The sequence below is a fragment of the Typopeltis vanoorti genome, chromosome 22 (genome assembly GCF_054136105.1).
Source record: "Typopeltis vanoorti isolate ZY-2024b chromosome 22, IOZ_Tvanoo_1.0, whole genome shotgun sequence".
Lineage (NCBI taxonomy): Eukaryota > Metazoa > Arthropoda > Arachnida > Uropygi > Thelyphonidae > Typopeltis > Typopeltis vanoorti.
The window spans coordinates 38,661,495-38,684,897 of record NC_143570.1 but is presented as its reverse complement, the minus strand read 5'-3'; the positions used below and the strand labels follow the sequence as shown (position 1 = coordinate 38,684,897).

At 34.6% G+C, this 23,403-nt stretch overlaps 2 protein-coding genes across 7 annotated transcripts in view; both read left to right on the top strand.

The window, feature by feature from the left end:
- Nucleotides 1-11,322, top strand: part of LOC150094337 (neuropeptide CCHamide-1 receptor-like) — a 262,883-nt gene extending 251,561 nt beyond the window's left edge. For all 6 annotated transcript variants that reach the window (XM_090412377.1, XM_090412373.1, XM_090412375.1 and 3 more), the window contains one exon: nucleotides 8,512-11,322. In XM_090412377.1, coding sequence (XP_090268503.1) covers nucleotides 8,538-9,695 — 1,158 coding nt within the window. In that variant the 5' untranslated portion in view covers nucleotides 8,512-8,537 and the 3' untranslated portion in view covers nucleotides 9,696-11,322. The remainder of the gene's footprint in view (nucleotides 1-8,511) is intronic.
- Nucleotides 11,323-12,587: 1,265 nt separating this feature from the next.
- Nucleotides 12,588-23,403, top strand: part of LOC150094336 (neuropeptide CCHamide-1 receptor-like) — a 69,700-nt gene continuing 58,884 nt past the window's right edge. Inside the window, exon 1 of the mRNA XM_090412441.1 lies at nucleotides 12,588-12,756. Within this exon, the coding sequence (XP_090268567.1) occupies nucleotides 12,588-12,756 (169 nt within the window). The remainder of the gene's footprint in view (nucleotides 12,757-23,403) is intronic.

Sequence of the window (23,403 nt, the reverse complement as noted above, 5' to 3'; positions counted from 1 at the left end):
TATTAGGAGGAAATGCTGCTGGCGATTGCAAGTTAAAATCCTTTGTGCATCGATCAGAAAATCCAAAAAGCATGAAAGGAAGAATTAAAGATACTCTCCGTAATATGGAAGGCAAATAAGAAGGAGTCCCTATTCGAAGATTGGATTATGCATCACTTTGTTCGTGAAGTGAAACTTTATAAGAAAATAAAATATTCCATTTCGAGTGCTTCTGATAATTGACAGTGCACCTAGCCATCCCTCATCAGTAGCTTACATTTGCCCTGAAGTAAAAACGGTCTTTTTTACCTCCAAATATACAACTTCTCTTTTACAACCAATGGATTCATGGAGTGATTGCGACATTTAATCTTTATTGCGACAGTTTTCATCTTTATCAGTTGCTTCTACTAACATTTCAAAGAGACTTTTGAAATGTTAGTAGAAGCAACTGATAAAGATGAAAACTTTTCTATCAAAGAGTTTTTGAAGCGATTCAACATTATAGACGCAATTCGGGTAACGCAGAGCGCCTGGCATAAAGTTTTCGAAAAAAACTATGAAAGGAGATGGCATAAACTTTGCCCTCAGTTTAATGATAATTTCGTAGGCTTTGAAAACCCAACACAACAAAGATTGTGAATTCTGAAACTCAAGCGATCTTAGATATGGCTTAACCAGTTGCAAATGGAAATTTCGGAAGGTGATGTTAATGAGCTGCTTCAATCTCACAAGATGGAACTATCATCCAATGATCTCCTTGAATTAAGGGAAGAAGATAACGAATATGAAGCTCCAACTCGGTTTTTTACTTTAAAAGGCCTAGAAGAAGCATTTAAACTTCTCAAAAAGCTCAACAATCTTTGAACGATTTGATAAATTTTCCCGGGTGATATAGAAATGAGCTAATTTTCAAAGAATAACATAAGAAAAATTTTAAATATGTATATATTTGGCCAGTAAAGTCTTTTCTTATCATTTAATATATAAATAAAATGAATATTTTATATGTTACGTCAGTCATGAAATCCGTTCTTATTTGTCTTAACGAGATGAATTCGTGAAATTTCTTTAAAAAGCAGTAAATCTCTTTTTATGAGAAATCAATACCATTGGGAGCCTCCAGCGGGATATTTGTGCTAATATTTTATTTCCTATTACGTTTTCTAGCCTGACGTTAGTAAGCGTATAAGGATATTCAAGTTAGTATTCATGGTCATATAAAGTTTTTGGAAGTAGTGGAAGCATAAACATCAAGATTGACTTGAAGCAAAACAGTCCATTTTACGTTGGGTTAAAAGACTGCATTCCTAGGAAATATAATTTACATTCTTACTGCAGTGCACAAAAGAACTGATCCTTCTGTCCATGTAAAACACTCATAAATTACTTCGCAAACAGTGGTAGCTAGTATGAAACCTTTTAACGACCATTATAATGGTCGTCGGACAGCCTAATTCACCTTTGGCTTTACGAGGTTTTTATTGTCCAACGCAGAATGTTAAAAGCAATGACCCAAAGCACACAATAATCACCAATTACTAAGATCTGAAAATGGATTCCCCTTGGCTTTATTCGATGCCTGCCTGGAGCTTATAAAACTAATCGATTCGAAGCGAAGATATCGTATTACCGGCAGCTGAGCTTAGTTTTATTGTTTATGCGGCCCTAGTTCACTACTACTTATGCTCTGTATAGAACTATTCCATTTCCTGGTCACTTAGGAACGATCAGTGAAATCATTTATACACTACTCTGATCCTTTATCATTCATCGGGGAAATAAAGGGTTTGGACAGTGATAAACGCATCACGTCTTCTGTAAATGATGAAAGAGACGTCTTAGAATCGATCGTTGATATCTAAAATGTGAATCTCCTATTCACGAAAGGCTGTAATACTTTAGTGCAATGGATGCCAAGGCCCCCCTTCGGGGAAAAAATCGTAATATAGACATACATTATTAAAATATTTGTTATATTTATATTCAATACAATTTATATTCAAGATTTTGTGTTTCTTATCAAGACCTTTGAAATGAAACTTATATGAATAAGCATATATTTACTAATATTCATTAATCGCCAAAATACTCAGGAAAAAAAATTTGTGAACCAACACCAATGTGTGATTTATTCCATTAAAATATAAAAAAGAAAATTAAATGTTTCTTTTAAGATTAAAAAAATCTACTTAATCTTAAAACATTTTAAATTTGTTTTCATTATTTGACGCCCCCCCCCTTTCAACAAAACTTACGGCCCACAGTTTGGGAAGCGCTGCTTTAGTGGACGGCCAATGAAATTATCCGGAAGCCCAGCTCTAGAGACCAAACATTGGAAGTTCTATTTAAGGCTATGCAAAATTTGAATGTATCTGTTCTTTGAAAAACTGGTAAGCTGTACAGTTGCCGAACTAGGAGAGCATTTCTATGAAATTTGTCAATTACTGCGATCCTTCAAAAATTTCGGCACAATAGTATGTAATTGAAATGAGTAAATACTCCGAAATTCGACTATAGGCAGTTATGCTAACAGAGGCGCCGATACTTAAAGAGTTCGTCTAATATAATTCAAACGAAAGTTAATCATTTTAAGCGGTATCTTAAGAGATCGCAATGCACAAAACAATTTAGTACTTTCAACTATTTCTATCCTGAACTGCTATCTCGTAAATTCATAGATTAGTTGGGAGTGTTCTTTTGCTAAATTTTCTGTGATCATAATTCCAATAAATGCGGGCTAAGTAGGTAACGTCTTAACTCAAACAAGTTCGAATATCATTTTAGTAGATTATTATCTCTTGTGTGACACCTAACTCTGTTTAGTGGAGGTTTGATAAAGCACCATGTTTTTATTCCAAAGCAAAGTCCTGCATTTCTGATCTTCAACCCATCCCCATTAAGTTCATAGCCTTTCGAGAATATCATAAAAATTGCGTAACACATTTGTGTGGCTAAGAGTTTATTTTTGAGATTTCAATAACGAACACTGCATTGGCTCCATCTGCTGGAAAGAATCATGCAAAAACACTTGATTTTTTATATTCATACAGCGAGGTGGAGGCTCAACAAAAAAACAAAAAAAAAAAAAACTGACAAAGATTAATCTGTATTTATGAGAATAAAGAAAGACAAACTTTTTATATTAAAAAGAAGGCTTTAATCTACCAAAAACATGACAGTTTATATATTAATTAAATCAGACCACTTTATAGAGATATGTTCGCATTAGACTAAAAAAATAGAAATTCCGATTAATAAAGTAGGTACATGGAAGTCACCAAGAAGCGTTAACCAGTGGCTATCCTTTAAATAACAGCATACGTTTTCAGATTTATGCTATTTAATAATTATAAGATATTCGGCTACCATGTTTTTCTCATACCAACAAAGAAATTCGTGAGGATGTCGAGCTATCACGCGATGTAAACACTTCAGGCAATGCATTTATTGATTTCCATGCAACAGCTGGTCTGTCCTACAAAACCAGCAAAGGTTTTGTAGGACAGACCCGCTGTTGTCTGTCCTACAAACATGGAAAGAAAAAAAATTGAACACGTAATGTCTGTTAGCGTTTTTGGGTTCAACTTATTACTAGCAATAAAGTGTGAATTTTAATACTCATACGTTCTTCAGCTCCTGTTTTGTGTTAGCATAAATTGTAAATTAGCCACGTGATCGGCTGGAATATTCTCTATACGTCTGTGTTCGGATCAGCGTAAGTTCCAGTCCTCATAAAGAAATAAAATTAACATTTCGCCTATATGATCTGGGATGTTCTCCAAAGTCTTAAGACTTGATGGGTACTTACAACGCAGATCAGGGTAACTCCTAGATTAAAGGCATGCATTGCACAAGTCTAGCATAATATTTAGAGAAGTTTAATAAGCCATTAATTAATATATCTATCCATCAGTGAAGCGAGTTTAATTAGGTCCAGTTCCACAGTGTGTACTACAAGACGAGTCCTTGATCAACTACGGATATAAGGTAACGAATTAAAATGACTGCGTAGGATATTGTTACATTAATACCGAACAGTAATTATGACGTATTCCTTTGTAAACGTAGCTAACATATGTATGGAAATACAAATGTATAGTATTAACATAATTACGTGGAAGATGAATTGGTATGATAAAGTATTATCTGACCTGGAGAATCAACATTACGCATGGTGGGTTTTCAGAAGTGAATTAAACATTTCTGCAATAAACTTAGAACAACATAACTATCACGATATCTGTGATAAGTTTAGCATTGACAGCACTTTTCTAAAACCAACAGACGTGTCCAAAGTTCAAGTTTTGAACTTATGTAACGTAAATACGGATTTTTGATATTACAAATAGTCCGAATGAAATAATTTACGGAAATTTTAATAGACATTAAATTCTATCCAGCCATTGATGAATTACTTAAGTTTATTTTTCATTATAAAATGATCTTAATTTAACCATACAAACAGCACCTTCTGTTCGTCCTACATACCATCATCTCTTGATGATATAATGATCAAAATGTCTCTCCCACAATCTTTTCTTAATGTTTTAATGCACAGATTATCTTTTGCTATGAAGGTGAATATAAGACAATTATTTTAAAAAACAGTACGGTATTCTGTCTGCGTGTTACAATGATTTCCGTTTTTTTTTTTTTTTTAAATGTAACGCCTACCTACTGACTGTATAACATCAGGTTTGCATTCAATGGACCGAGGTTTCGTCGGTGTCAGGTTATAATTTTCAGCAGTTGATGCAAAACCACTGCTTACTGTAGCGCTAAAGTGACTGGAAAAACATGGGATTTTTTTTTTCGTCTCCTAGGTTATCCACCCCCTGTATTAATACTGACAATTTCTTTGCAAGCTTTATTATAATATTCTCACTCATAAAATGTTTGGAAAAAATCTGTCGACTATTTAGTACCACAGACTAGGAGCTATCCTGTTCCAGAGACCAAAACATGGAACTTTTTAAAACCACCCAAAGAGATGGGCTCTACTATTCAAGAGGATCAACTATTGCCACAAAAAAAAATAATAATTTTAGTATATCTACAAAAAAGGTAAATAGAATGAATGAAGAAAAAAAAAGGTTACTTAAAAAGAGTAGCGTCAATTTTTAAAAAACAAGATAAATACAGAGGATCAATCTATTGCTAACCACAGTGAAAATGAGTACAAAAAAAATTTATCTGGGGGAACCTGCACGAAACGACTAATAAAACTACTACAGTTTGATATTGTATGTGTGCGTGTTATAAACTTGGAAATTTTTTACTATCGAATAAAAACATTCGATAGTAAAAAAATTTGCAAGATCATTGAAATGAAGAAAAGAATCTGGACAGGGTGATTCGAAAATACATCTACTGTTCAATATTTTAAGGTGAAATAACAACTAAGTGCGCGCGGTTAGCCTAGTGGCTGTGAGCTTCACAACCCTATGCCTGGGGAAGAAGTGTCCTAGGTTCGATTCCCGTGGATGACGTGAGGAGCTTAAGGATCTTACTCAGCCATAGCCAAGTTAGTCGGTCTTGAGCGTAAACAGCAGGGTTTTTTCTCCAGTTTATTCTGGGGTTTTTCATTCCACAAAGCAGGCAAACCGGCCTTGAGAACTCAACACTACGGATAGATACATCGGAGTGTAGGGCTGACCACCTTATCCTGTGAACGGTTTGAGGTCCAATGATTAATAAACTCTCGACACCGAAAGGTAAAAGAAAACGAGATGAATAACAACTAAAAGATAACATGTTAAATGGAATAAAAATTAATATAGTAAATCTAATCTGCTATGCAAATGCCGTAGTGATGATAGCAGAACACAGAAGATAATTTACAATAGAAATACTTCATTTCCAACAGATTCGCTAAAACTATGATACTGAAGAACGAATAAGAGAAAATGAAGTATAGGAGATATCTGGATGTTTAAACAGAACGATAGGGGAAAATAATCTAAATGTTGAAGATAAGACAAGTAACTTTAACTTGTGCATACGAAAACCGTTAAACGCTTCTACGAAAATGAAAGCTTCGGAAAAAACAAAAATGTGCCTTACCATCGGTAAATCAATGAATTGAAAAGCATGTGAACATAATTTGAAAAGAAAGATGGAGTGCAACAAGTCTAAGTCCTAAAGCGGAAGATATGCGTTCAGGAACATTGACTCGGTTGTTTTGATACATTTTTATAGAGATTTAATGACTAAAACCGGGAATAATTGCAAGGCTTTAATGTATACATATAAAACACTACTAGTTTCGGCTTTTGACAGCCTTTTTCAGGTGTCTTCTAAAAATAGGAAACAGCAATAAAAACACTGAAGTTTAAAACTGAGAAGCACAGAAAAATTACAGTACATAATTGACATGAAAAAAACGTTGTATTTACATTTAAGTTGTTCTTTCAAACGTGGCATTGTTTGTTGAGTGCGTGCTTGTAGACTCTCGTGAACGCCAGTACTGAACAACAGCAGAGTGGCTATCAGGGATGTTGTAGCTCCAATTGTTATTTAAATGTTCACGATCAAGGATGATTTTTCTGGACTCCCCAATTTTTCTTTCAAACTCATCATGGCAACGAAAGATGTGTTTGGATCTATCCCAGCAGAATGAATGACTCTGCCGTTCATCATCAACTCTATTGTGTTGCTCCATACGTAATTCAATAGATTTATTTGTTTGACCAAAAAAGGGATATTACAATCACATCTTATATACGCTTGGATATTTCGGATAATAATGATGAGGCTTTGGATGGCTTACTAGCGAGCGGATTTTTGGTAGTGAATAAGGTCCTGATGTAGTACTTTTTAAGAACTTTAGCTAATTGTTTGGAAACTGAACTGATGTATGGGATGGAGATGTTACCCTTAAAGTTGGTTGTTGCTTCAGTGCGGTGGCTAGGAGGATTAAGAAGAAATTTTTGAATGGTTTTATCAGAATATCCATTTTGTCTAAAGACATGTGAGAGGTAATTAATTTCTTTTTGAAGTTCATCTGGGTCATATATATATATATATATCGTAATGCGACTGCTTATTTGTTACGAGGTCAACTCCTAATTTTTTTGATATACTTGACAATGAGGTGTCAACTTTACATTCAAAAAAGAACTTACTAATTAACAATTTAATGAGCAACTATACAATCCAAGTAACTCGCTAACTTCACAGACTTCTAGTAGCGTAATAAAAAAACATGCACACGTCCTTTTTTTTTTCACTTTAGACTTTGTTTTTAATTAATTCATTTTAATTTAATTCACCCAGTTGGAGGTCTAACTTCATATAATAATTGTTGCTAGCGACATCTAAAGTTCTGCAGATATTACAATAAATTACACACTTAATTACACAGACGCAAACACTTGCATCGAACTACAGTTTAAGAGTTCTCTTGCGTGAGCACAAAATGCCGACAACATCGGTTAAGCTGCAGAGTTGAAATTGAACAGATTAATTCTTCCCAACAGCCCATATAAGGGATCTGGAATACTTGCAAGTAGGAAAGCACTTTCTTGAAATTAATTACGTATTTGTGCCTTTTATGCTGGCTCCTATAGAGCTCTTCATACGCCACGAATTATGTGTAAGAACTCAATCATAGGGGGTGTACTGGCCTTATGAGTAGGTTCTAACAGCTACTAAAGATGTCGGTTTTATTACCAACAAGTGGCTAGAATTAAGTGGAAAATCATAAAGTATTTTACGCAAAAAAAGTGTAATATAAAAACAGTTATAGATAGACATCTAGAAGTAGTTTCATGTCTTTATTAGTTCAACTATATGCTATAGCTGAACAAACATTCTGTTAACAAACAGAAATCGCATAGATATTAAAACACGAACAAGCATTCACTTTTTGCTATTTAAACAAGTTCAACAAGAATTCTTTGCTTATAATTCAGTGTACTTCGCAAGAAGTTGCAATGAAAATTAGTTATGTTAGTCCATCTTGGTCTTTGAAGTAAACGATGGACTATAAAATAACGCTTGGTAACTACAAATGACGTTTCCAAATGTCGCATCTGATCTTAATCTCGGAAATATTACTTCAAATTTGTAGTGAAAAGCCATCTGACATTTTTTACTTCGTTTAAATTGGTTTATTCAGATGAAAGTATTTAGTTCGCTGCTTAGAAAATGGAAAGCAGCACTACATCTAGCGAAAGTGTCACCGCTATTCAACCCAAAAGTTGGACATTGTCAAAATATTAATCTAACATAATCACATCTTTTGTTCCGCTGATGCACTTTACAAGAATTACAGTTCATTAAATCCACATTTCGATCCCATAGCTTTTGATTAATAGCACTGAACATGTTATCGTAACCCTTTAATAACAAGCAGCTGACCAAGACTTAAGGGAGGATTAATGGTAATGAGGTCACCGCAAAGGCTCTTGGGTAATGTCGACAGCGATCATGAACAGCCGTTTGTTAAATCATCAATAGTCTCAAAAGTTCAGCTTTTCTTTCGAATATTTTAATCCCAAACTAAAAACATTTTATTTCTTCTTGCAGATCTCACCGCATTCGTTTATTCCAAGATGACAGACGACCAGAAACTAGCTGCTTATCATTGGAATGGCACAGTCCCAATAGTCACCAACCCATTCAACGAAGATGTAACATTCTTCGAGAACCTGACGTCGCAAAACAGCAGCGACATCTACATTCCATACGTGGAGAGACCAGAAACATACATCGTCCCTGCAGTATTCTTCATAGTGTTCGTTGTAGGTCTCCTTGGCAACGGTAGTTTGGTGTACATTTTCTTCCGCAACAGATCCATACGAAGCATTCCCAACATCTACATCTTTAGTCTAGCTGTGGGAGACTTCATCGTGGTGGCAGGCACAGTACCCTTCATCAGCACCATCTATACTTTCGAAAGTTGGCCGTACGGAGAAGCCATCTGTAAATTGAGCGAATTCCTGAGAGATGTGTCCATTGGAGTGACCGTGTTGACCTTAACGATCCTTAGTGCCAACCGATTCATTGCCATTGTGATGCCCTTACACCGACATACCGGAAGACACGCCAAAGCATTTACAGTATTCTTGTGTGTGGCCGTTTGGACTGTTTCCGTTGGTATAGCAACCCCCGGCGCATATTATTCCTTCCTGATGGAGTTTCGACTGCCGTCGAACAAGGTCATCTATGTGTGCTACCCTTTTCCTCCTGATATGTGGTCGTGGTATCCCAAGACCATGGTGCTGACCAAGTTCCTGCTCCTCTACGCCATTCCCTTGGTTCTGATCGCAACCTTCTACATTCTGATGGCCCGACATCTTATAATAGCTTCCAAAGATATGGTGAATGTCAACGATTCGCACAAGAAAAAACTCAAAGTCCGAACTAAAGTGGCCAAAATTGTGCTCAGCTTCGTAGTAATATTCGCCATTTGCTTCTTCCCTAGTCATTTGTTCCTCATGTGGTATTACTTCTACCCCAATTCTAACGACCATTACAACACCTTCTGGCACATTTGGAAGATCATCGGCTACATTCTAACCTTTGTCAACAGCTGTTTGAATCCTATAGTGCTCTATTTTATCAGCAGCGCATTTCGAAATTACTATAGAAAGCATTTGTTTTGCTGTTGTAAATTTGAACGTCCCAGAAAAGGAACCACAACTTTTCGTACTTTCAATAATACCTCTTTGAGGAGTACAGTGAGAGTCACTACAGTTACAAGAATATAAAGCAAAAGGAAGGATATAAATGACATTAGTGAAAATACATTTCTAGTCATTGACAATAGCGTTATAAAACTGTTGCGTCACAATGTGTGTGATTTTCATTGGTAAGAAAACTACAACAGTGGTTGGACTGTTGCTTTGTACTTCAACAATACCTAAAACTTATAGTGAATACAATTTTAATACTAGAACAAAAAATATATATTTTATTCCGCAGAGCATTTATCGGCGATACGAAACTTGGTATGCTGATAAAAGGCAGCGATCATTACTAACTCTCTACTGATGTTATCTGTCATCATCTATCACGAAACAAAAATCACCCATGTTCCATACGAAGGAAACACAAAGCACTATTTGCAGTGTTGTCAGCTATCTCTTAATGAGTGCACTCTGCCCGAACATACAGAGCCCTCTTGTGGCCATCAATGATTCATTATTATGACAAAGGATGCTTCAGAGAGTTGATGTTTCCGGTTTATTACTGCAATCCATTTGCTCTCAACCAAGACAAGGTAACAATTGGCAATCTGGGCGCAAAAGAATTATATTTTAAGGAAAATCGATGTGGAATATTTTCCGTTATGATATAATTTTATAATAAAAATATATCGATCCCTTCTACGCACACGAGGTTGTAAAACCTGTATCATATCAGCGCTGTCTGTGAGCACGTGTATAGCTCCGAATAGTTTGTCTTTAACTATCTTTATCCTAACCTAAATAAAGAGAAAGTTATTTTTTACTGGAACTAGAAAATGCTGTGCATTTACACGTAAATCTCGCACAACATCAACAGTACAAAGGCTTATATCATTTGCTCAATGGAATTTGTGCCGCCATTCTTATTTTCACTACTGGAACATCATGTAACAGGCCTTTGTGTGCACCAGAGACACAGAACAGAGCTATAAATCACGCTCTTCATCCCATAAAATATCAGAATGTTTTCTTCTCTATATAGATAGATAGCAAATTATATAATAGATAGCGCTGAGGTTTTCATATTAGAGTTTTGTTTGATTGTGACGTCATAGTTTCATAAAATATATCAGGTGCATTGTTGATGTTTTTTTCTTTCCTTGTGTTAGCAAGCTAGCACGCATTGAAAGTGGAATGTATCCTTTATCACGTAGATGTTTCCATAATATTGACAAGTGTATCATTAACGATAAAGTAGAAGGCTAATACTGACGCCTAATCTTTTTTGTAATCACAAAATGGCTACTGGCTTCTCTGCACTGTTAACCACGTTGAATGGTAAACTGAAAATCTGTTCACGTGTTTATCAAAGCAACAATGTACGCTGAATCAACAATTGTTGTTTGCATGATTTATCGATTACTATAAGTCATTCTAGACTACTGAACAATGAATTAGAAACAGAATATAGAAAGAATGGATATTTTCAGCCAACAGATATTCGTTCATATTACCTAAATGTTTATTTCTATATAAGGAACTATTTTTGATGTATGTAACGAAATGTTTGTCCCTGTAAGTATTTAAAATGATGAAATAATGTGCTAAAAACTACTTCGTGTTATGTGCCAAAAATATATTTTATCCGCCAATTGATCCATTCCAGTGACCATGAATGTATATATGATCTATATATTTACGGTGTACATTTTCGAATGTATTTTAATGAAGTAAAATATAAATATTGTAAAGTCTGTTTGTCTCTGTAGTCTTCGAATATTCATTCATTGTAGTAAATATTCAACTTAACATCTATTGTTGTACTTTGTTCTTTACGATGGTGGAGCGCGAGCCTCATAAGAATTCCACACACGTTTTTTTTTTTTGAGATTATTTAGGTTTTATGGTCCTGAAGTGAATTGCGTTTTTAATCCTTGTTTTACGACGGTCGATATTTACGATCAAAAAGAATTTTTCCACATTAATATGAGTATAAAGTTGATCAGCCAAGGGATTAAACTGTCTAATAGTTCATATTTCTTAATAAAGATGCTTCAGATTTTATCAGCAGAAGACAGTCTTGACTTCCAAGTTAAGTATAATGAGACTCAACTAATTTTATTATATTCTTCATAGTTATACATGTAATATTCGAAACTTTGACAGAAAGTTTAAAAAATGTAACAGAACAGTACATTTCTGTTCACTTTTTTCTTTGATTAACGTTCGATGCATAAATATTTATTGTATTTTATCTAAAACTTTTTCCTGAGTTTTAGACAGGAATAAATCATAAATGCATTTCGTCTAGATGGAGTTGCTACTTGGGTAATTCAAAGAATTTCTGAGAATCGATTTGCTTTTTCTTCAGTAAGATTTTCGTTCACAAACTATATGGTGCTATTTTATGCAGACCCAGATCGAACTTCTGTTATATTTTTGTGCTTCTGCAATGAGTTGCACGTCTCTAAGCACTCTTGCAGCCGCAACCGCTGTGAATAGGAATATAAAATGTCAAGTAGACGGTACAGATTTGTACCGCTTAGTTAAATCAATTTTCATACAAATGAAAATTTCTCACTTTGATTCGAATCAAAAAGAAAGAAATATCAGCATTAAAGAAAATAAAAAGTAACATTACTGACTATAAAATTTCAGGAGATTTGAGTCTCCAATAGATATACCCAAACAAAAATAGATTTAACTGGGTGTGGGACTGGTTATCATACACACAGGTGTTTAAAGTATGGACGATGGTGACTGTCAAATATTTCATGGATGTTGTATTTAAAAGCGTCTCCCAAACAAGCATTTGAATTAAGAATTCACAACAACAGTCTTTTTTTTTTCCTTATCCGATAAATAAAATCAACTCAGATTTTGAACAAAAGGCGGGACAATTTCCAATGCGATCGTTGAGATTTATCGTAATCTTTAGTCATACTCGACTAAACACAATAGTCCAATAAGGCGATGACACTCGAGAGGGATGGGGGGAGCGGACTTTTCTTGCGTCATAATGATCTCATCTCGTCACTAGAAACAGGCATTCATCTGCAAGCAAACGGTGCAGCGAAAGATTTTGGAAAGCCCGATGAGTACGCTCATGCAAGCATGAAACGAGCTCATCACAATCGAACAGGTAAAAGTGAATTTTATCGCTAATATTTCGTTTACAGCAACGGAGATATTTTTAAAGTTTAAACTAGTGTCCTGAATTTACCACTTGGATACAGTCAAAGGTGGTCAGTTGTTTCAAGCAGAATGTAATCTCCCAAATACTTGGACAGTATTTTACACCTGAATTTATTAGGGTATTATGTAAAACGTAGAATAGCTATTCACTTTCGAAGTAATTAGTTTATATTTTATTTATTATTATATTTTAAGTAATGAGATTTTTCCCGTCCTGCTGATTCGAATCTAACATCTGGCGTTGCTAATCCAATTTTTCTGTATTGATGTATGCATTTTCTATGATTAGCTGCCGATCTACCAGTCCGTATAAAGAAATTTACATTGATAGCGCATGCGCTGCTACACTAGATAAAGCTGTCTAAAGATAAACATATACTTTCTTTAGAGGATTTATTCTAGCGCCATCTATTTAATATTAGAATAGGTCTTCGATCAATTAAAAAAACGCCTACATTTTACAAGGAAATTTTCAAGGAATGATGAAATAAATGGCGACTCTTATCGGAATGATTCTGAATACTTTTAAACAAATATCTTTAGACAAAGGCGCTTCAGGACACAGACGACAACAGATTATTTAAACAATTGGAAGGAACACAATTTTAGGAACTTTTTTCCTTTGTTTTAAGCCTTCAGGAAATGTTTAGCTCCAATAATATATCAGAATGCTCCTCTAAGATTAAAAACGAAGCAAGCGAATGATATACACAATACACTTCTACACGTGTTTGTACTGTTAACAGATTAAAAATAAAATTCAACTCGGCGAACGACAAGACTGCGTGTCTTTTTTTCTTCTTTCGTCCTCTGGGAACATAACGTCAATTATACGATGCTTTTAAGTTGCCAGTAAAAATAAAGAATGAAGTATATTCTCTTTGCAATAAGATGAATATAATAATCTCTCATTAAACTTGATACGGAAATAACAGCAAACAGTTCTTCAGGGGGGAAATAAAGGAGTTTTGTTTCTATACGTGCAATCCGAGTTGAAGTTTGACTGCATCAATGTAAAGAATGTCAAAATGTCGACTGTTAAGCTATAAACCATATCGCTTTATTATACTGTAAACTTGGATGGGAGCAGAGGAGTGACAGCTTCAAAAATGCATGGAATAGCTTAAGACAGGCTGTAAAAAGGAAGAGAGGTTCACTGTTTCTTCACTGACTGTTGAATCATTAATGTTCAAGCACGTTGTGTCTTCCTAAGTGCCATAGAATAAGCCCATCAAGAACAGCAGTACTCAGAAATAGAGAAAGTCAGACATCAATAAATAATGTTCGACAGATGAGGTCTCCAATACTCTAGTACTAAAGTAACACTGGTGAAACTGCTAAATGAGTTCTTAAGATTGTTTGAATTTATGGGAACTTGAATTTCATCAATATACACCGAGATCTCCAATGTTTCGAACACTTCCTCTGAAACTGGTGATCATTATCCAAATATTTTTGCGATGGTAGTGTTTATGAGCGATGTCCATATGGGAATGAAATTTTGTTCGTTTCTTCAATATCCATTTTATGTCTTAGAATATATTTACTAACTTGTTGGACACTATTAATAAGTCTAATTAACTTATACGAGGGGAGTCTAGAAAGTTCTGATAAACACCTACACCTCCGAATCAAAAAATTGGAATAATCAAAGAAAATGTGTTTAATGATTTACAATTCTAATTTATTGCGTGAAAAATAATTATTGCCCAATATGAATTAGCATAATCTAAATCAACGTACTTTGGAGATTACATAATCATGTAAACATATAAAAAAGTGGAATATATTATAAGAAAACCGTTATTTGAAAACATTCATAAAATTGGAATAATTTTTAACCTAAACAGTTTATAGCTAAGGAATTGAAATGGTCTCAAGCAAGCGTGAGTAGAATATTGAGACAGTATTCTAATAACTGGAGTTTTCAAAATAATCTGCAATATCGATCGAAAGGCAACAATTACATCAAGAGAGGAGAGGAGATTGAAGAATATCGTGAAAAAAAACCCGCTTCCGAAGAAGGTATTTTCACAGGAGATGGAAAGAACTAGGTGTGAATGTGTCTAAATCTACGACGTTGAGACGACTTGACAAATTGGGTTTTAAATCACGTGTGCTTAAGACGAAATCGTTTATGACTTTCAAGCAAATGGCAGCTGAGTGCGATGGTGTAAGCAACGACTGTTGTGGGCTCAAGAGGACTGGGAAAAAAAAAAGGGTACGTATTTGGCGTCTTAAGCAAGAAGGATTTGAAAACGAATGCATGAAACATCGATGAAATTTGTAACCTCTGTTATGGTATGGGCTTATATGACCGCAGAGGTTCCAGGTAGGCTGTGTATTGTATACGAAAGAGCCAATGCCAAAGTATACCAAGAAATTCTTGAGCACTTTATGTTACAGCATCGGAAGATTTATGTGATAGTGATTTCCTTTTCTAGCAAGATTCAGCTTCTTTTGTCACACTTCCAAGACCACTACTAGATGGCTCAAAGAAAGGCAAATCAAGATAATTCCTTGACCGCAAACTCACCAGATTTAAACCCCATTGATAATGTGTATGGAATTATGAAGAAACGTCTTCAAGAAGTTGCCCCAAGAGACAAAAATGAACTTGTTTCTAGTCTGCAGACCATATGGGCATGTTTTGATTAAAAAAAAAAAAGAAAGAAAAACTGTGAACCGCTAGAAAATAATCTGCACAACCATTTACTGTCATAAAAGCTAAGGGGATGCAACAAAGTACTAGTTCTCATGTTTCCTTTGACTATAATTTTTGTGCATTTATTTTCACATAATTCTAATATTTTGAACCACGTTAAAAATTATTCTAATTTTGTGAATTTTTAAAAATAACAGTTTTCTTATAATTTATATTACATTTTTATGCGTTTACATGGTTATATAATCTAACGTAGATTTAGATGCTAATTCCACATTTGGTAAATGATTATTTTCTATGCAATAAATTAGAATTACAAATCATTCAACATATTTTCTTTGATTCTTCTCATTTTTTGATTCGGAAGTGAATCAAAAAATTAGAATTTTTTGATTCACCTAACGTTCAGCCCTGTCGATGAACTTTGACGCTATTGTCTTCTTTTAGATGCATTAGCTTCGAAGTATTAATTATGTGGCACTAAGTGTAATCCGACTCAACATTATCAGGTAATCCCTGTGCTGCTGCAGCGTTTGGTAAGTAATCCATTGTAATATGATAGTTCCTCACCAATGAGATATAACAATGAAATAGAAGACAAAATATAATTTGAAGTCTCGAAGTTTCAAAGATTATCTCCTTGCCTTTCAATATACTTTCTCTGCCAGGTAAGTAGTTTTTCAGAAGCGTCCTAATAACTTGTTCCGAAACCAACTTAATTTTTTTTTCTTATTTCTGCTTTGAGGTATTCGTCATTTTCAAATAAAAAAAAAACCCGAATTCATATGGAGACTGAGTCCAGATTGATGCACTAACTGAACTTTAGGGGGATTAAACTCGCCGAAAGTTAAATGTCGTTAAAATATAATTTGAAGGGAATTATTCCCTTAAAAGTAAAACAAGAAAGTCAATTCATGCTCCGTAATATATAATATAGAGGAAAAATCTACCTCACAACGCCTATTTAAAAAAAAAAAAAAACTGCGTATTTCTTAAATGATTGGAGCGAAGGTATTAGGAATAACACTACACAACACAAAATTGTTTTTGGCGCAGATTCTACTCTCTTCTAAGCTTTTGTGGTTGGAAAATTCATGTCATAGGTGTCTCGTTCTGGGCTGGAATTAGCAACACAAAAATCATAAAAAACGAAAGCTTATTAACCTAAGAGAAAAAAAATATAAATTAAGATGTTAAGATTTGAACTAATTATAATAACTAATGGAATAAAACGGTTATAATACTCCAACAATTTGTAAGCACGCGATAATATCATTCATGTGAGATACTGTTGTGATATAAAGCGTAATGTTCATCATATTATTTACCTTTTTTCCCCCGACAAAGTACAATAAAATTTACTTCGTAATTATAATTTTGTTTCCAGGAGACCCTTTACATTAAACTTCTAGATAAGAACAACAAAGCATTTATTTACTCTTGGGAATTTATGCCGAAAATAAGACAAACGTCACAAAAACATAAAAGGTAGGAAAATGAGTACGGTTGCCCTTATACTAGTTCAGTGCGACGCCATGTTTGACGCTATTGTTAATCGAAGAACAGTATTTAAGAAATTTTAGGTTGTGATAAACCCATTAGGAGCCTCCGTAGCTCAGTCGGTGCTGACGACATCACATTAACCCTAGAGACGGAAACATCCATTGAAGAGTCAATGAAATTACTAGACGCCTTTGCAAGAGCTTCTGCCCTGAAAGTAAACCTGAATAAATCTCATTGCATGCTAATAGGAAAATGGGAAAAGAACCCTGAGATTCCTCAAGGCATAAGAACTCAGGAATACTTACCGGTTCTGGGAGTTAAAATAGGCGGCCCAGAAACGTATGAAAAACAGTGGAAAGAACTCCACGCAGCTGTTGCGTGGAAAATAAATACTATGCGCCCAAGACAACTATCTGTAAGAGGAAAAGCGCGAATATGTAATATATATTTATCCTCTCGCATCTGGTACAAAGTGAACAACATCCCGTACCATGGGCAATGGGCAGACAAGATCCACAGGCTGTGCGCCACCTACATCTGGGGCTCTCGGTACGAACCGATGAGGAGAACAACGCTCTTTCACGAATTAGAAGCAGGAGGTCTAGGTCTAATTAATATCCACTTAAAAACAGTTATCAACAGAGCGAAGACGGCAGAAACAGCAAACACCAAGTCATACCACGGATATGCAATAGCATTTCTACAGAAATGCCTTCCACACAGAATAATCAGCACAATGCCAGAGATTCACGGAAGAGTTCCCAGAATGTTTACAGAGATGGCGGAGGGATACGTATTTGTAACAGATCGCATCAACACTGAAACCTTAATAAGTCAAAAAACAAAAGCAACATACTACAAACTAAGCAGAACAACCATTCCCATACCACAACATAGAGAATTAAGAAGAGGACAAATCACACTCAGTCCGGTATTAAACAATATCTTCAAGCTCCCAATACATCCAAAGTATAAAACCTTCTTCTTTAAAGTACACCATGCCTGCCTACCAACCAAGATGTGGATAGTGGCTAAAGGTATACCCCTTGAAGGGCATGCAACATGTCAGTTTTGCCAGGAACCGGAGACACTATACCACCTAATGTTATATTGCAAGGAAGCAGAAGTAACTTGGAAAGCCGTTAAAAGATGGCTTCCAGAAATCAAAGTAATCAATGAAGAAATGTTATTCTGGCTAAAAGGAAAACATATAAACAGGGTGCAAACAATTGTTCTAATCCTAACGATGTACGCAATTTGGGCTCACAGATGCGACCAAGCGTATGGAAGGGAAGACAGTCCCGGAACAATATCGAAATTACATCACTACATCCAGGAGGAGATCACCAATTCGGTCCAGTCCAGAAGAATGACTACAGAAGAATGGACACACTTAACCTCCAACCTTACATCAGATGAACCCTCCAACCAACAACAGAACGACACCTTCATCACTCCTAGTGGAAATGGGGCAAATTGGAAGTAAATTCGGAAGGATACTAACTCTCCACTTCCACCAGAGGAAACAGCACCTGAGTCACTTGGAACAGACACTTGGAACAGACACTTGGAACAGATCTCCTACCGCAGGGAAAAAAAAGTGCTCTCCTACTTCATTGCATGCAAATGTTATTTCGCTGTACAGATGTATATATGATTTATCTTGTAGAATATATAGATTGGTAAATATATAATAAGTGTGATATATAATTATATATGGTATGTAAATAGAATTAACTGTATATTTAAAAAAAAAAAAAAAAAAAAGCTGAATTATACCTCAATTGATGTAATAGAGAAAATAATGTGTCTGTAACTAAAAGATGAGATTCCCTGTTTATAAGTAAATGAAGTTAAGGCATTTTAAGAGAACAGTAATGTAACAACTACATTATAACATGATGATAAAATATAAAATGAAACTTCTATTGAAGTAATGGTATAACAAATGTATATATTGTATATAGAATTCATTATGATGTAAATAATTGCAAAAGTTTATAATAAAGTTGTTTAAAAAAAAAAAAAAAAAAAAAAAAAAAAAGTAGCTCAGTCGGTATAGACGAAGCCCTTTGGTCGGAAAGACCTGGGTTCGATTACCGTCAGTGACATCAGGAACCTTTATCTAGTCTCTTTCGACTAAAGGTGACTTAGCCGGTCTCATACGGAGGTAGGAGGTTTTTTCACCCTGAAACTCGGATTTTTCGTCTCCCAGAACTGGGGGAATCTTTACATTGTTTTTTTAATAATAACTTTGTTTTGATGAGTTACTACTCGCTGGTCTCTGATTCTAAACAATGCAAATATCCTAAATGACAAAAATATAACTTTACTATTACAAATGTCAAAAAGACATCGTCGCATCAAGCCCGGTCATTGAATAACGTCATAACATTACGAGCAGTTGGGGTTTCCGGCCCGTTGTCGGGAATTTTTTTCATTTTCCCGTTCCTGAATCCCGAGAAAATTTGGTCGGGAAATCGGGAAAATTTTTAATAAATTATTTTTTATTAAATCATAAATAATATTTTAATATTTTTTATAGATGGCCATCACAATGAGTAAAGAGTATAAAGAATGTTGGGAATATTTTATAAAAGATAACGAATCAGCTCGTTGCCAGATATGCTCCAAAACTTTGCAATGCAAAGCATCATCAATCAGCGGTCTTCATAGGCACCAAGTATACATTCATGGAATGAAAAGGAAAAAAATGCCTTCATCTTCTAAGAGACAAAAGACTAACGACAATTTTACATTATGTCAAGGGACTGGATTCAGAAGAAACTGTAAGCAAATTAGGAGCCTTGGATGGGATATCAGTCAACACCATTACAAAAAGTGAGTTTATTAGGGAAAGTTTCACAAGCAAAGGAATGCAGTTGCCAAGAAGTTCATCTTCAGTTATGACACTAATACATAATTATTATAGTAAAGCGAAACATCCAGAAATTGGAAGTATTCAGATGTGATAATAAAAAACTGAGTATTTCAATAGACGAGTGGATCAGTTGCAAGAATCGCAGATACATGAATGTTCGCGTATACTGCAATGAGACCTCTATGAACCTTGGTTTAATAAGAATAAATGGGAACTGTCCTACGGAAAAAGTGTTATCCTTGCTTCAGGAAAGATTAGAAAACTTTCAGTTAAAACTTGGAAGTGATGCAGTTGCAATTACAAGTGACGGTGCAGCTGTTATGGAAAAATTCGGAAAACGATCATCGACTATTCAACAGTACTGCTACATCTAACTGTAACAAAAGTATTTTATGTTAAAAAGTTGAAAGGTGAAACATCCGGGACTTGTAGCAGTGATAATGAATTCAATACAGATTCTGAATACGATAAAGATGATAAAGTGATTTTGAGTTAGATGGTGTGGCCCGAGCTGATCAGTATGATTTGCGAGTCTTCGGCAATTAGCAGCTTACGAAGAATTATAAAAATATTTAAATATTCTCCAGTAAAAAATTCTCTTTTGCAGCAAGAAATAACCAAGAGTGAAAAGAGGGAACTAGAAGACATTTTGGACTGTAAAACACGCTGGAACAGACTGGAGAGAATAATAGAGAGTTTTTTAAAGATTGTAAATCCGATTAAGACTGTTTTATCAGAGCGAGCTGAAACTCGATCACTTATGGAAAGAAGAGTATTATGAAATATTGAGAGGTATGTTGAATTGCTTACCATGTAAGATTAGCAGTTGAAGCATTAAGCAATAGAGAAACTAATATTCTCACAAGGGAAGGAATTTTTTAAGTTCCTTTTCAGTAATTTAGAAAAACAGAATTCTTCAATGAGACAAATGCTTTTAAAGGAAATAAAATTTGAATTGGTTAAACGTAAAAATAGAGATCTTGTGTTTCTCACAAAGTACTTGAGCAACGTTAGTTGTTTATGTTGGATGGAAGAGGATGAATTTTTTGCCTTGTCGAGTAAGAATAAAATTGCACGATTAGCCAAGTCATTAATGGAAAGACTTTTTAAAGGAACATTTCCAATAAAAGAAATAAGGGATGTCCTTACAGAGAGTTCTGACATTAAATCAGAATCTGATCTGAAGAGTGAAGTGATTAAAGCAATATCAATTTCGACATCAGGAAATGAGCTTATATGAAGCAACGCATTCCTCACTCCCAACTTGAAGATGCTTTTAGACGCACTCTTAAACAATTCGACCAACGTCTACAGAAAATGAAAGAAATTTTTCCACATCAACTATATTTGTTACAAAGCGATTATCACGATTGTCTGATCGGGCAATTAATGCTCTGTCTCTTAAAGTTTCATTTCAAAAATGAGAAATAAAAACTATTTGAAGTATTTTTTAATTTTCAAACGAATAATATTTGCATTTGTTTTCTATTAATGTTTAATTTAATAAATAAAATATTTAAATGAGATTGGGAATGTTAATACATTGTGTGATATATGTAAAAACTCACTGTATACTATAAGGTTTGGTTAAATAAAGTTTGCATTAATTACATGGTTTATATTTTGAGAAAACCTGAAAGAAATATAACAGAAACCTAGCCAAAATTATACAGTGACCCCTATTTAGCGCTCAGGGCAAGAGATGCACTAGTCATGAAATTCTTATCGACCTCCATTTAGGAAATTTTATTTACAGCAGTTTCTGATTGTCTATTTGTTTGAATCCTCATCGGAATTTAGGCCTTAAGCTGTATGTCTAGTTATATACCGAATTTTGCCTATGCTTAGTTGACAAATGGATGGAATAACATTTTAACATGTCCTACAAGACGGCTAGCGAATAATTTCACTTTTCATTTCAAAACATATTACGAATTTCTTTTTGATGAGCACTTGATTTAACAACACTAACGGCACAAAAATAATAATAATAATCCAAATGCATCTAAAAATCATTTTCACCGAGCATTAATGTGAAAAACAAATGGATCTGATTGAAAGCTAAATGGGAAAGCAAGACAAATAATTCATTTCTCCCAAACTTTTTTTTTTAATAAAGTTTTTTAATTAAAGTGTTCGGAAGACATGTCTTAATTGAGTCTTAGTTGCAATTGAAAAAAAATAACATGCTAGATTCTTTAAATCTGAGATTTATTATTTTTTTTTTTATTTTTTTTGAGGAAACGAAGATCCAGATCTCTTCGATTCTTTGTTTTTCTCAAAATAAGACATTAAAATTCGCCCACACTCGCAGTAACGCATGCGTGATAACTGCTGGGTATTGATTTTGTGCAGTTTCTCTTACGAAAACAACTCAAAATGTCAACAACAAAAAAAAACAAAAAAAATGTACTTTTTTTTTTTTTTTGTTCATACAAGACGTCCGCTTGGTGACGCGGTGCTTCATGGTCATGTGAAATAGTGCACCGTAGTAAACAATGTTTTACACAGTTATATTATCTAAAAGAAAATAATGCACGTATTAATCCTTAAGTGTAGCCTGTCACGTGCTCTACCTGTTATATAATTGTATAGCTCTGCGAAAAAATTGCCTACTCAACTTGCTGTCTGTCAACGGTCGATACTAAATAGTATACAAGGCAAAGCAGATGATTAACTTAAGCATCAGCAGATTGCCCTTTCGCTATGTAGAAGCTAGCGAAAGGGCAGTCCACTCTGGAGTTTCTGAAGATATTTGTATTGAACATTACATTTGTTATAAAATGTGCAAATAACTGCTTAAATAGTTGTCATTTTTACTGTGCTAGTCTCGGCGAAAGCCAGTTTAAAAGCTCTCTAAAAATAAAAACCAAACTAGAAATGTCTTTCGTGTAAATTTGGCGAAAAACAAAGTCCTGCTCAGTGTTCAAATTTTTTTGGTTCACCAACAGACGCCATTCCAGTTGTGTCCGTTACCAACTTCTCCCATGGATGATAACTCAAGCACTCCAGAGATAAGTAACCCAAATAACATCTGTATGACTTTCTATCATTGCTGGCCTGACATAAGAAATTAGGTCTCAATCTTCCTTCTACGGGTGTTTTCGAAAATATTAGAGAAAGGTTAAAAAAACAATTACTCATGAAAATTTTTGGACAAAAGCAACTTTTTTTTTCAAACGATTAGTTTGGATTCAGGCAAAAAAAAGTTGAGCACAAAACATACTTTGCCGGACTTCAAAAACACAGTTTATACCTCCCTAGATGAACATAAACTGACATTAGCAGTATTCCAATATCTACACAAAGCTTTTGACACTCTGTCACATGAAATTTTTATTGAAAAAAAGGGAGAAAAAACAGAAGTCACAGGAATACGAGGTACTGCCCTAAACTGGTTTAAAAATTATTTAAATACCAGATCACAAATTGTAAAGCTAAACGACAGCTATAGCAGCTCCAAAAGAGTACACTGTAGTGTACCTCAAGGATATGGTCTTAGGACCAATTTATTTAATAATTATATCAATGACTTTTGCACTCTT